We start from the raw sequence: 14,107 nt of genomic DNA, 5'->3' as shown, positions 1-14,107 counted from the left end.
ATGTTTCCGTCATTTTCCAAAGTTCAAACCACTATTGTCCCATTTCGCTGGCAACTATCGTAGAAGAGAACTGTAGTTGTATTGGAGCCGGTATCTGTAGCTTATAAAATGTCAGCAGAAAATACAATTTCTGAAGACGATCAGGTCATGTGATTGGCTCTGTCAGATTATCAGATCGATCGCATGCCCCCGATGAGGTTCATGATCATGATATTGCTCATTCTCCAGTTACCCCAGAACTACTGTAGGTAACAGCCACAATTCGCAACTCTGTTTGAAGTGCACCATGTGTATTAGCCACACCGGTTGAAAAAAGTTGCGCCACCTTTTTTTCCAATGCACTCTGTTTGCTTTCAAATAAAGTTGCCATGTGGGCCTTGCAGAACCTGTGGCTGGAGCCAATGAGTGAGTATGTATTGTAATGGACGTGAAGGAAGGCTGGTGGTTGTTTGGGGATGAAATCTGGTGGTTGGAGACGCTTTTCACTGATTCCGAGCTCGATTCGGTCGCTTTTCACGCCCCAAACACCTCTCCACCATTCTCCATTCCGACTTGCTCCGAGTGGCAAAACTCTGTCTGTCTGCTGGTGCACGCTGCTTAGAGTTGGAGTCGTTGTTCCTGTTTGGGACAGTCACGTGGAGCCGTTTGGGCAGTTGTACGCGATGACTACGAGTAGGGAGTGCAGCTGGTACGAGTACAAGTATTAGTTCCGATATTTTCATGGAAGCCAACAATGAGATTCGGCACGAGACCCTGCTTGTAAAGGCATTGTATTTGGAAATATACATGTGCAGACATTGATTGGTAATGGTAGACGAAAGTCCTGCCTACTTCGTCGCCCCAACGTCGCCACAACGCCAAATGAATGTCATGTTAATAGAAATGAGGGCTTTACCGTAATATAGTAACACCTTATTGCTATAGTAGGCACGGACGAGTACATACTGGCACCCACTTTTAGAGGAAGGCTAATGATAAGGTCAGGGGAGAGCGAGAAATGGAAGGTGATGGTCAATACAAATGAGGTACGGGGAACACTACTTTTGTAAGAGATATCTCATTCAATCGAATTCTCTCGGTCGCGGCATTCTCCTGTTCCCACTTCAGCCTCTTTTGAACCACTGTTCGCAATTCCAACTGGACCCTCTCACCCATATACAAGTACAGTATAATTAGAGTATCACTTTATCGTGACAATCCTTACATCTCCACCGTGCACATCTTTTCCAATACCAACGCCACTGATTAAGGTGTGGTGAAAGCAACGAAAAATGGACCATGGAGCCTGGTGACTACAATGTAGATACCAATTGAGTTGTTGCTGGTGCCGTTCGGTGGCTGCTTCAATGCAACAGTGACAGGTACGTTAGTGAAGGCCCCCGTGACTGGTATGTCACATCGCTATTAGTCGACTGTATTGTAATCAATTGAGCATTTTCGTGTTCCAGTACTTGCCATGATGGACTTCAAGCGGGCGAATGGACTGTTTTTGAGAAAATTTGTGCTCTCCTTTACACCAGCATCGTCCAGGTCAAAAAAAAATCTCCCCGATCCACTAGGCGTTTCGTAGGGCCCTCTGTATTACAACTTGGCTACTTCTCCACTCGATCCTGGAGATGTTAGCCTCACACTAATATAGATCCAAGCTAATTCAGGTACAAGTACACGGAGGGAGCTATCGTGCAAGGTACTGTAGGTGATTCAGATACTGTCTGATTCAATTTCGACATATCACTTGCTTAAGAATGGTTGTACTCATCACAGATTTTGGTCCTGGGATGTATTGTACTGGAGGCTCCTATGTATGTACCGTATGAAGAATGGTACAATGGCGGCACAATACCCCTACCAGTATCCACGACAATATATGATACTACTGTAGCGCCTGCACACGTCTTGGTACAGCCATAATATCATCCCTACTCCTCCCCCACCGTTAGCCTGTATTATCGTCGGCTAGAGGTCTAATTATTACCTGCACCTTCGGCTCTATAAAAAATTCTGGTATCCGTTCCGTGCCTGGAGCATGCATCGCACCCGCGTCACAAATTATTGCCGTGCTCGGGGTGTTCGTTTGGGTCGCTCTATCGCGTGAAAGTTGGGATCCGGGATCCGAGTTCCGCTCTCACAGCTCCGACACCGCGCTCCGGGCCTTGTTCTGGTCACTTCGACAGGCCGCGCCAAGAAGAGTAGTGTGGGGTTTGATGCTGGCAACAAGGGTGGTCTGTTTTGATGGTACAGTAGCTATCGTATTATCGTATTTGTAGACAGTGATGTGAAGTCAAGGAAGTCTGAAGAAAGAAGTCATCAGGCTGGTTTTCTGGTAATGGTCGGATGTAGTTTGGCAATGCCCACAATCACGCCCACGCACCATGACAAATCTTGCCTCGAAAGACCGCCACCTGCTTCCATCACTAGGCTACAAGTCCCAGTAGCTACGATACTCTGCTGTTGTAACAAACTTTTGTTTATCCTCTGATGCTTGGAGATCAATACAAATATAATGCTTGTTTGTCTGTCTGTTTGTCTGTCTGTCTGTCTACGTAATTTGCTCTGCCAAGCCGATCCTACGCAGCAAAATTACTGTCAATTTACTGTCACATGCTCATTGCAGATACGATTACTTGTATCAAATACATCGGCACATTCGGACTACTGCCCCCGATGCCCTCTGGGCGAACAGCACCCTATTTAGTGAGACCCACATTCGGATTACGAATCACCGATTGTCACATCCGCAGTTTATCCGCACCGATAGACTTTGCTGCTGGCGCATCAGCCAGACTTTCGGTAGCTATCGGCACATGCAACTTAACTCTGTCAGCCCATCTGTCTCCTTGCCTCACTGCTATCTGACAGCCATGGCGGCACCGTTCCCTAGAATCAAAAAAGGAGGGGGAAAGAAGGGAAAAGGCGGCCTTTGGACTGAACCTGCTCAGTAGGAACCCTATTGTATCTTGTGTAATCGAACCCGGCGACCTCGCACACCCGTATGTTGAACATGCCAATATATGAGCACATAGCGATATTTGTACGTACAGTATGTACTGTATCTTGCTTGTATGAGTCTTGTAGCTACTGGTAGTTACTTCGGGCCAGGCACAAGTGTATCGGTACACACGATACTTGTACAGCTAACTCACACGCCACATGTGCAGTCTTTCATTAATATCTCAGCTCGGCTCTCGGGCTTGGCATTCGGTACCTCACGCATCTCTCTTTCTCTCGCCCTCTCTCTCTCGTTCTTTTTCTGTCCCTTGCTCTCCCTTCATAGCAGCCAAGAACATCATCGGATCGGCTGGTGGGTCTTTGACTAAGCCGATAAACACTATTCCGCCTTGCACCCGTACAACACATATGCATGAGCTGCACAACGGTGCATGGACCACGGCTAAAAACGAATAGGGTTTTAGAATGTGTCATTAAATTGTCAGCTCCACTGGTCAGGGCATTTCCAAGCAAGATATACAACCACCTTGTCCCGCCCTTTTTCTTTCTCCTCACCTTCACAAGTGCAACGAAGACACCTGCACAACCCGCCGAACAAGCCCAAAATCTCGGATTCGTTCCATAGCGCCCACAACTCCAACAACCTGCTATCTCCGTTAACCCCGAACCGAGGCCGGAACTCACTGGAAGTACTGGGGATTTTCTGTCGCGTCTTATAACAACCTGCTTTGACACGGAATCGGTGCAGACAACTAATACAAACAGTTGACAAACACAACCTGCTCCATCGCCACTTCACATCGACGACTACTTGTACGAATAGTCCGCCTCTCTTAACTTTCGCCCCTGGACTGTGTACACGACTGTGTATGATACTTTACCCCTCCTACAACACCCAGACTCCCCGCTAAAAAGACACACACACCTGTTGCGGTGACATGGAAATTTCCAGGCGACATTTGCATCTCATTTCCCCTACGTCTGGTCACGTTTTATTTCCTTTTTGAACCCTTCTTCATCTCACTTGCATCAATTTTTTTACAGCATCATCTTTTTTGCACTCTTCCTTTCATGACACACACCATCCAAAACACACGAAAAATGAAATCTTTCGACCTGTCGCGAATCAGCAGATCGCTATCCTTCAACAACAAGCAAGGAACGTACCCAGAAACGCCAGAAACCGACCCTGAGTACTTCCACACCTCCATCAAACCGACCCAGAGTGAAGCTAATACGATACATACGACCTGTGCGAGACCCCGAACCTTAATTGCCGCATCATGCAATAAGATCCATAATGGGAATACAAGTGCGGTGCCCAAGATCACACAAAGCGCACCAGTGTCACCCCAGATGTCCAGCATCAATGCCCAACCATGGCCAGAGCTGGACCTGGAGATCCCGGCGCTGGTGCCTGACAGCTCGTCACGTGATACCTCGCTGTCACGCATCAAATCCCATGACCACCTGGAGGTGCCCCTGGGTCACCATCATGTGAGCACCATAGATGAGGACCGGGAGAGCATGTTGTCCTTGACCCCCACCACACATCAGCAATACCATCCCCATCAATACCCCATGCCCGTAAGGGGGGATCTGCGGTGCCCCAGCTTTGTTTCTCGTGACTCGATGGACTCGGCACGTGACTACCCCTGTTTCCACGAGCCTGTATTCGATGTTGAGTTTGACAACTCTTCTCCTCTCGAGGGTATTAACCCCCTTAATCGGGTGGCTCAGGGCTCTCTTGTGGACGATCAGCAGTCCGTCAACTTGGGTCCTATCAAGCCGCGTCCTGAAATCAAGCCCTTGGTTCATGCTTCTACCTTTACCGAGGATCTTGTTCGGTTCCCTAGTGAGCTGGTTAAGCTGCCAAACAAGATCAACAAGAAAGTCAAGCATCGAAGCAGCAAGCTGATCAAGCGGCCTCAGGTCAATATCGATATCGAGGAGCTCGACTCTGAATTGGAACGGTTTGAGACAGCCACAAATACCGCCTGTGTGGAGAACGTAGAGAGCCACAAGGTACAGAAGAAAAACAGCAAGAAGGTGGACAAGAAAAACGGCTTCAACCGGATGATGATGAAGGTCATTCGACCGTTCAAGTCGTCATAAGTTGCGACACAAGAACAAATCTCCGACACTAACTGTATATATTAATGCACGCATTTTATTTAATGAGAACGAGGACCCTAGTATCCAGTCGACAACAACCAAGTTTGTATGATTCCTATTGTACCCATACGGCTAGGCTGCTTAGTCAGAAGTGCGTGACCCTATACAAGTACGATACAAGTACGCATAGCAGTAGCGATCAGAAATTGTACAACTTTACAGAAGCCCAAATTCTCTGGAGTCTCGTTAACTGACGTTTTCGTGCAACATTCGCTTGTCACGGTCACATATCTTTGTCTCATTTTGTAAGTTTTTGAGGGATGTTCAATATGTGAGCTAATCTGGAGGAGTATGTGTGAAGAGAGCTTTTGACCAGAAGTCGAGCAAAAACGAACCAATGGCCACGTGAACAGATCAACGAGTATATTTTTGACTGGTTTTTCACAAAGAAGAAGTCAAATATCAGATCAGTTCCCCACAGAAGACCTCGACAAGGAGAAACTCTTCAGCATAGCAACCAAGCAAATACCGAAAGATTCGAGTTGACTATTGGTAGAGAAACCTAAGGGTTAAATTACAATTGAAACAAGAAAAAATCTTTTGAGTACAGTTCGTTAGACACACAAATTTCGTCTCTCTCCTCATTCTTTCCGTAGGTGCTGCAAGTTGGTATAGGAATGCATGACTCAGACTGACTGATGTACCCAATCCCTGCAATACGACGCCATATCAATGCTGCGAGCCGTTCAATGCAGTCTCATAACGTACGTCATTTCTGTCCATTCGTCTAAGGGGAAAGTGTCTTCATTCTGGCTCTCGTTAGTGTTCAGGATTTGCAGCTGACCCCAAGCTCAGACCTTCAGAGCAAGAATGCTCCCCGAATACAAGAGATTAGCATGAAAAAGACCGGAAAGAAATGTTCGAATCAAAAGTTAGCTTCTCAAGATCCATGGCACTAAGACTGCCTTCACATATTCGAACATATCTGAGAAACGAACACAATTAGTTGGGCCTTCCTTTTTCGGGACACGGAACACCCAGAATCACAACTGTATGTACATACTGTAGTAGTCCAGATGGAACCAGCAACCACACCGAGTAGGCTTAAACCGTGGTTGATGATTTCTGGAGACTAGGAAGTATTGTTGAGAGCTTACTTGGAATTCTACTTAGCTTTAGCCGATAAGATAAAATAGTGGATCGCTTGAAATCAAAAGCCGCTTTGAATTCTAGAGATCACACGAGCACTTTTTTCAATAACTTTATGAAGCCAAATTCATGTCCCCATGTGGGAACAACTGAAAGCTATCGGAAACATGCGATATCTGCCTACACGTGTTGCAATTTGATGGATTTGATCGAAATCACTCTAATCAGTGTTTCAGAAGGACCCACCAGATTGAGGAAAGTTGCACTAAATCTACAAGCTTCTAATAAGTTTCCCTCTAAATTGTATTCCGGAGCCTATCCCGCAGCTTGTCCTCTAACTTTACAACACGAGAGGCAGTCATGTCTCACTCATCAATGTTACAAGGTACCCCAACGAAGGTCATATTAGCGAGACCTGCAAGGGCAGGGGAGGTATACGGTTGTAGACAGATGGAAACATAGATCTTTGAGAACGAATTGTCTTGACTTTACTCATTTGGGTGTCATGGTACAGTGTGATGTGTGCCAAAACTAGGCATGCATGGAGCTGGTAATCGTGATAGAGACTGAAAACAATGAATAAGACATGAATAAGCCCCCGTATAGAATGAATTTAATGGCTACAATGTCTTTCAATAGTGACCCTGGCTATCGTTTTCTATAATCCTTTCGGAAGCGGTGTTCCGTTCCGTCAGAACTCAAACATGAATGATTTATTGAAGACGGTCACCGGTGATATCCGAAGTGGTCTCAGTGTACAAGGGCTGGATTGCTTTAATCTCGCTGAAAGACAGATGAAATACAGCGCCTCCATGTACATATACGAGTACATGATCCTACAAGTAGCAGTTATACAGGCCGTACCCGCTAAGCTTTTATGCACTCATCTTAGATCCGACATCGAAGACACAATGTTCCAGAGACGTCATTATGACTTGTTATAAAACAGAATCCGATGGTATATCATCACCTTCAACCACCTCCTTGAAGAGTTCATTGTCGCCTCACCCAAGGACATTATAGTTAACCTGATCGAACGGTCCACTTTGATTGCGACAAAATTGATCAAGGGTTAGCTAAAAAAAGAACTGAAGAAAGTTGAAAGGCCGATCACGTGACTTAACCGCCGGCCACGTCCCTATTGACCTGCTAACTGTCTAAGATTGACAGCAAGGTCATAGAGTTCAATAACAACAAGGTTTCGAGTGGGGGTCATCCCAGTGCCGTTGCCAAGAGCAGAGCGAAAAACAGACGCATGACAGCGAGTCAAATTTTCTTCCATAATCCCAATGTATCATCGGAGAGCGAAGGGACAGACTGTTATGAACGGCACTTATCTGATGGCATTGTAGGTTGTCTTACAGAAGAGCCTTGCTCGTTGGTACGGCACTTACTAACATCCTGGTACATACTGTGCTCTGGTCTCATGTTAGGTCATCTCGAGACATAAAACGTAGCTGAAAAAGGAATCTCCTCCTTAGTGTGGCACGATTTAACGGAGTCCGCACTCCCGTATGTTTTATCCTTCTTGTCGATCAGCAAGGTGGCTGAAAACGTGGGAGGTAGCAAAGAGAGGGGGGTCTAGACTACAATTGTAGTATAATGCCAAAAAGTTACTTTTTCCCGCGTGCCTTCCGGTGAATACAAGTCACGTGAAAGAAGAGATGCATGTAGCTTTTTTTTTTCTGTCTCAAGAGTTCCTGATTTCTCATCTAAATAGGAGGCCTCTTTTCTTCTTTGTCTGGGCCATTCCTCGTCGGACTTCTGCATCTTCCGTCCTAACAAAGACGTATTGGGCGGGATCTGCACGCCAAGTTTTTTTATCGCAACTTTATAAGCTAAATGTGAAGCAGGGAGTTCTTGGCAGGGGTTAATTCGGGTTCCAGAAAGGGGGACTTGGATTGTGAGACTGTTCAAGCAATTGCAAAGGTGTTGATTCTACCGCAGACGAAAGTATCACGACAATCAACGAGAAACCAACGAGCTACACTGAGTACCACATCTCAGACACTTGTTTATCGCAATTATTCCTCCCTATAGCCTGACCACGTTTACACAGACTTCAAGGTTTCTCCAAAGACGTACACGGCTCTTCTTGGCTGCAGTATGTGCTCACCAGTTCCGGTCTAGACTAGCGTAATCATGACACTACTCGTACACTAGCACAAGAAGAAATGTGTATGTCAGTAGATTAGATTGATAGTTCGCTAGGTCCTGGATTCGAAGTAGGACAATAACAGTGGACACAATGAATGAAACAGATGCCTCTAGATACAATCGATACCAGTAAGTGGTACTGAGGCTTTGTATTCAGCCAATAACGCTGTATATAGATGGCTTGTACGAAAGCTACACACAAGTGGTGATCCAAAGAGTGTCTCAGACACCCTGCCAATCACTTGCATGATCGATGGTGATATCATGACCTGGGTCCAATGCGAGTAGAGGGAAAGCAAGTAACCAAAGATCTATGAAGGTAGTGGTCATACAAGTAGTGTGTTATTTGAAATACACAAGCGTGTACCCCCACGTTATACCGCACGATATACACTCACATCACTGTTTGCTTTTGCGCAACCTTGTATTTCGAACTCACATGCAATTTGTAATACTACGAGACAGACGAGAGAGCTGGACTGTTCAATTGGCTACACCAGCCTCGCCTGTAGCTAGGCTTTTGACTACTTTGCAGCAAGTAATACGCTACCGACATACCACCATATACTGTGTGTATGACTAATAAGGCTGCCGTCAGATGCTGAGACAGTGAGAGATATCACTAAAGCATCGTATAGAACATAGTCTTCCTATAGGACCATATTAAAACCCCAACAACTAGCCACTCTTTCTCCGTTGCGTCCCGGGGATTCCACGCAGCGCATAACATTTACCCCCACTCGATCTGGATGCGTCAGGATGCGGATGTCTGATCAAACCTAGTGGTTCTATTGAGACATAGAGGAGATTGGTTTCAATGGTAGAAAAATTTGGTCTAGATCGCTTCGGATACCACGACCGGGGATCTTCACATATGGTCGGTTCTTATCTACCAGCCAGATCGAAGAGATCCTCGTATTGAACAATGTATCAACTCCCAGAAGACACTGGGAAATACCAACAGACAATCCTCTATCTTCAAACTCGCTAACAACCTTTCCGTTAGACTCCGGCATCCTTCTTGGCTTCTTATAGACTTTTCGAAGCAAACTCTCCATCTCCATCTACAGATATATAACATGTGGTGATTCCTGATCTAATCGATCAATCAACCCATCTCTTCCCACAATGGAAAAGTGCAAACAGGTCTTCCACGAAGTCTTTCTGTCTACAGCCCCAGTCAAGCACTATCCCAAGAAGGAGTGCAATACCAATGCCAAGGAACGAGGCTGGACCCAGAAGAAGATCATCATTGGATGGATCTTCGTCTACCTGTATTCCTCATCCAAAACCATTGCTCAACATCTCTATCCTTCTCTGGCCCCTTTCGCTACCTCTCATTTCAGTGGTTTGGCTCTTCTGTCGTCTCAGTCTGTCGTGGAGTCAGCTGTTTTCGTTGTCACCCGTCCAGCCGCTGCCAAGATTGCTGACCATCTAGGTCGACTAGAGGGATGGTGTGTTGTCATTATCGCCCACGCTCTGGGCTCCATTCTGTATGCTGCTGCTCCTAACATTGGATGCTACTTTGCAGGAACTGTCTTCTGGGAAATCGGAATCGTCAGTGGACATCTCATGATGGAACTATACGCTAGTGACACTTCCACCACCGACACCCGAGTTCTGTGGTCCAGTTTCATCCAGACCCCAAGTATCTGGGCACCTTGGATTTCCGCTCCTGTCTTGGCGGGCTTCCTCAAAGTGACCACCTGGAGATGGGGCTATGGAGCATTTGCTATCATTCTACCTGTCTGCTCCATCGGTACAGTCATCATGATGGCATACATGCGAATCAGATATGAGCGAAAGGCTGGCGGTCTGGGTGACTTCTATTCTCCTGGAGGACCCTTGCGATTCATCAAGAGTTTTGATGTTGTCGGACTCGTCACTCTGTGTGCAGGTCTCATTCTGTTCTTCCTCCCCATTACTCTTGCTGCTGGTTCTGAAAGATGGAAGCTTCATTCCTACATTGCCATGCTCACTATCGGTTCCTTCCTAATTGTCTTTTTCACCGTCTGGGAATACTTCCCTAAGGCCCCTTTCATGCCCTGGAGACTATTCAAGAGTCGAGTTATGTGCTGTTCCGCTGCCCTGGTTTTCCTCATGTCGCTCGCAAACAAGCTCTACGTCCCCTACTTCATCACCTGGCTTATGGTTGTCAAGGGTCAGAGTCCTAAGGCTGCTACCAACGTTTCAAGTGTGCTGGTTGTCTCCTCTAACGTCTTTGGAATGTTCTTTGCTGCTCCTTACATGTGGTGGAGTGGTCGACCTAAGCGAGTTCTTGTGTTTGGATGCTGTTTCCATCTCATCGGAATTGGCCTTACATACCACTACCGACAGCCTTCGTCTGGTCTAGCAATCATGATTGTTGCTCAGTGCTTTGAGGGTGTGGGACGAGGCTGCATTTACATTCCTGCTGCTACCATGGCCCAGGCCATGTTTGACAAACATAAGGTCGCTGCTGTGACTGCTCTATACTTTTCTTCCGGAGGTATCGGACAGGTTATTGGAGACGCCATCTGTGGCGCCATATACCGGGAGCTGTACCCTCGATACATCCACAAGTATGCCCCCGACATTCCCCACAAGGATCTGAACCTCATCATCAACAAGATCAAGAAGGCCACCAAGTTCCCCATGGGTTCGCTGGTCCGAACCGAGATTAACCATGCCTTCAACGAGACCATGAGACACATGCTGGTTGGACCCTTTGCCTGTGTGGGAGCCATGGTCATTGTCAGTCTCATGTATCCTTCCATTGACCTCAAGAGCGCTGCCAGAGATGGCGAAGTGGAAGGAGAGGACCAAATGGATGAGGACGATCCCATGGCCATTCATGGCGTTCCCGAGGGAAGCGGAAGTGAAAGTGAACACGATCAAGAGGAGCAGTTTGGCGAGAAGGACTCCAGAGAAGACACCGGCTCTGAGTCTGAGCATGCTAACGAGAAGATGTCTGCTGAACGAGCTGCTGCTGGTTACATTAACGATAACGTGATGGTTTAAAAAGTAGCCTTCAAGCTACGTTAGTTTAGTTTTTTTTAATGAATAATGATTTGAGTAAGTAATTTAACTATGGGTGGATTATTACGCTATTACACGCAGATGAGACAACATTATTTTTTCACCTTACTTCCACGAGAGCCTCTGTATCTACATCACACAGCTCAAAAGGTATTGTTTTATAATACTCCAGCGGACTGTCCCTCTCATATTGCTTCCTATACTTCTCTTCTGGTCTCTCTCTACACCTCATCATTGAGTGTCTTAGAATAACATTCAGTTTAAGACATGATTATGCAGGCTGCTGCAGAACACTTCCGAAGCCTTATCATGGACGCAGCCGAAATATGGGGCAAATTTAATTTTATTTTAAAGTGGGCTGTTGTGGTAACCAGGGCGACCGGAACCTTGTTCCAAAGTGCATAAGTGCGACAAACTGGGTGTCACGAAAAATTTCTACCTAGTCTTCTCTTCTTCTCCTTCCTCCGTCACACACCAAAGTGCCGTTTCACGAAGCGACCAGATTGTGGCACATTAACAGTCATCGTCCTGTACAGGTGACATACAGGAGACCCACAGTACGATCAGAATCAACTATGGGAGCAGACAGGTCACAGTCATGACCTCACTGAGAAATCAAGATACACACTTATCTTCTGCCAATCTGAACACGCCAACTGACGGTACCAGACAAACCACAACCAACATCACAAGGTTGTCATGCTGACAACAAACCACCTCCATGTTATCCTCATGTCGCACCGCACACGTGTGGCACTACCGACAGCCTTCAAGTTGATCACCAACCACTCCAACGACGCAGTTCCACCGCTCTCCAATGTGAAAGTGCGCACCCTGTGAACTACAGCACCCTCGTATCTACTTCAAACTTCTAACACGACCTAACACAGAGACTAAAAGTACTGCCCTTTTCACTTCACATCCGCCATCCCAGCGGCTACTTCCTCTGTGCACTCTCGACAAAGAACGCCAGACAATGAAAGTCTCTGCAGTTCCACCGCATGCCACCACTGCATCTTTTCCGTTCTTCCAAGAGCTGTTGCGCATGAATACGAACACCTGCAAGTTGTACCGACACTACTACTTGTACTTGTATCTCCGCTTCCGTTCATGTACTTCCGCACCTAATGAGCCCCTCAAAGATGAAACTGCAGCGGAAGACTCAGCTACAGCAAAACTCCTACTCCAATGGATCTCAAAGAGGCATCCGTCTACAGTGGCTTCTGGTACCGTACTTGTACTTGTACACTCCACTCTACATGGTATCATCGAAGTCATTAGTGCCAGACACACACTTTGTCTAACTACAAGACGATACTGAACATACAACGCAGCCGCCCTCTCATGGAGTCCTTGGCATCCTCCTCATCCCCTCAAACGAAACAATGACGCATAGCAACGTGACTCGTCTCGTCGCCAGAGCCCACGTCATGGTGGTCACGACAGCCATTGTCTCAACCCAAATCGATGCTATTTATACACGTCATTCTCTGTGATTAATGATGTCTAGCAAGAGCTGCCGCCTGAAACGCTGCGAGTGCCAGCATATGTGCGCACATGTGGTACTAGACAAGAAATTGAAAACAAACAAACCGACAGTTGCCTATGACTGCTTCGTCATTCCGGCAACTGGACAACCCTCCCTGTGCCATCTGGGACTTAATCATCGCTCACTACTTGTAGGTCCTGAATACCAGCGTGGAGGGAACTGCGAGGAGTGAATGACGTACTTATCAAACAACTCAGGGAAGACAATAGCAAAGACTTATCTGTCTCTTCTCCGCACCAGCATTCCCCTTGTTCGGGCCACCGGAATCTATTCTTCTTGTCCTCCGCGTTTTTGTTATTTTCTGCATGCCTGGGGCTGATATATGTGGCTGGTGCTGTGGCTGGAAAAGTGGCTCCACTTTTGAGGTTGGGAGGCATCATCATCATGCAACTATCACGTGCCGAGGTAGGGGCTAGGTCGAAGAGCTGTTCTTACCCTAACCTTTATTTACCCATTTGACTGCCTAATCGGAATTTAGACTTCTTCCTTGGGATATGTGGATTCCTAGTTGGGAGAGAGGATGCAGGGGTGGCAGCGCCGAGTAAAGGTAATGGAAATTGGGCGGCTACTTCACGTGACTCACCATGACCAGCGATGCGCAACCTAAAGTCACGTGGAGTAGAGTTCCAGATGGTGGTAACGAATGGAATCTTCATCGTCGAAACGTGCTAAAAAGGGTGAGACAGGAACGTTGGAGGAAAGATGTCGTGGAGAAGTCGCGTTCTTCTAAACAATTTGGTTGGGGTCATAACCTCGTCAGAAGTCCGATAATATCTACACGTCACGTGCCCCCGTTTATCCCTGTATTTGTTTACTTTTTTCGTGCATACATGTCAGCGGTTATGAGCGGTATTATATGTACAAAGTGAATGTAGGGCCTTGCACTAGGCGCTTGACTCATGTCACATGTTCGGGTTGGACGTGATTATTCATGTCAGGTACCTGTCACGTGATGGGCCGACGATACAACGTCCGGTGTTACTATTTTGACATCTCCACCCATCCGGTCGTTGATTATCCTGTAAACATGGGGTTCCGAAAAGACCCGAGAGGTTGCATAAACTTGCATAACTGCATGCATGGGCTTGCGTGAAAGCGTCAACATGCAACCCTATTGCCCTTGAACCGTGCTAACAAGGAGACAAAGCCGAGGATGAGGAAGAAGAAAAA

The 14,107-nt window shown here is 46.7% G+C and overlaps 3 protein-coding genes across 3 annotated transcripts; all 3 read left to right on the top strand.

Annotated features, from left to right (window-relative positions):
* Positions 1 to 4,020: 4,020 nt before the first annotated feature.
* Positions 4,021 to 5,064, top strand: YALI1_F35274g (uncharacterized protein; the record flags this gene model as incomplete). Its single annotated transcript, XM_505960.3, has 1 exon — positions 4,021 to 5,064. One exon carries the CDS (start codon positions 4,021 to 4,023, stop codon positions 5,062 to 5,064), a length of 1,044 nt encoding a protein of 347 aa, XP_505960.3.
* Positions 5,065 to 9,498: 4,434 nt separating this feature from the next.
* On the top strand, positions 9,499 to 11,370 carry YALI1_F35219g (uncharacterized protein; the record flags this gene model as incomplete). The annotated part of the gene is made up of 1 exon (XM_505959.3): positions 9,499 to 11,370. One exon carries the CDS (start codon positions 9,499 to 9,501, stop codon positions 11,368 to 11,370), a length of 1,872 nt encoding a protein of 623 aa, XP_505959.1.
* A 717-nt stretch (positions 11,371 to 12,087) lies between these two features.
* On the top strand, positions 12,088 to 12,709 carry YALI1_F35191g (uncharacterized protein; the record flags this gene model as incomplete). The annotated part of the gene is made up of 2 exons (XM_068283491.1): positions 12,088 to 12,189; positions 12,236 to 12,709. 2 exons carry the CDS (start codon positions 12,088 to 12,090, stop codon positions 12,707 to 12,709), a joined length of 576 nt encoding a protein of 191 aa, XP_068139592.1.
* Between the last annotated feature and the right edge of the window lie 1,398 nt (positions 12,710 to 14,107).

Source organism: Yarrowia lipolytica, chromosome 1F (genome assembly GCF_001761485.1).
Source record: "Yarrowia lipolytica chromosome 1F, complete sequence".
Lineage (NCBI taxonomy): Eukaryota > Fungi > Ascomycota > Dipodascomycetes > Dipodascales > Yarrowia > Yarrowia lipolytica.
Note: the sequence above shows the minus strand (reverse complement) of the source record. Positions and strands in the feature narration are given on the sequence as shown.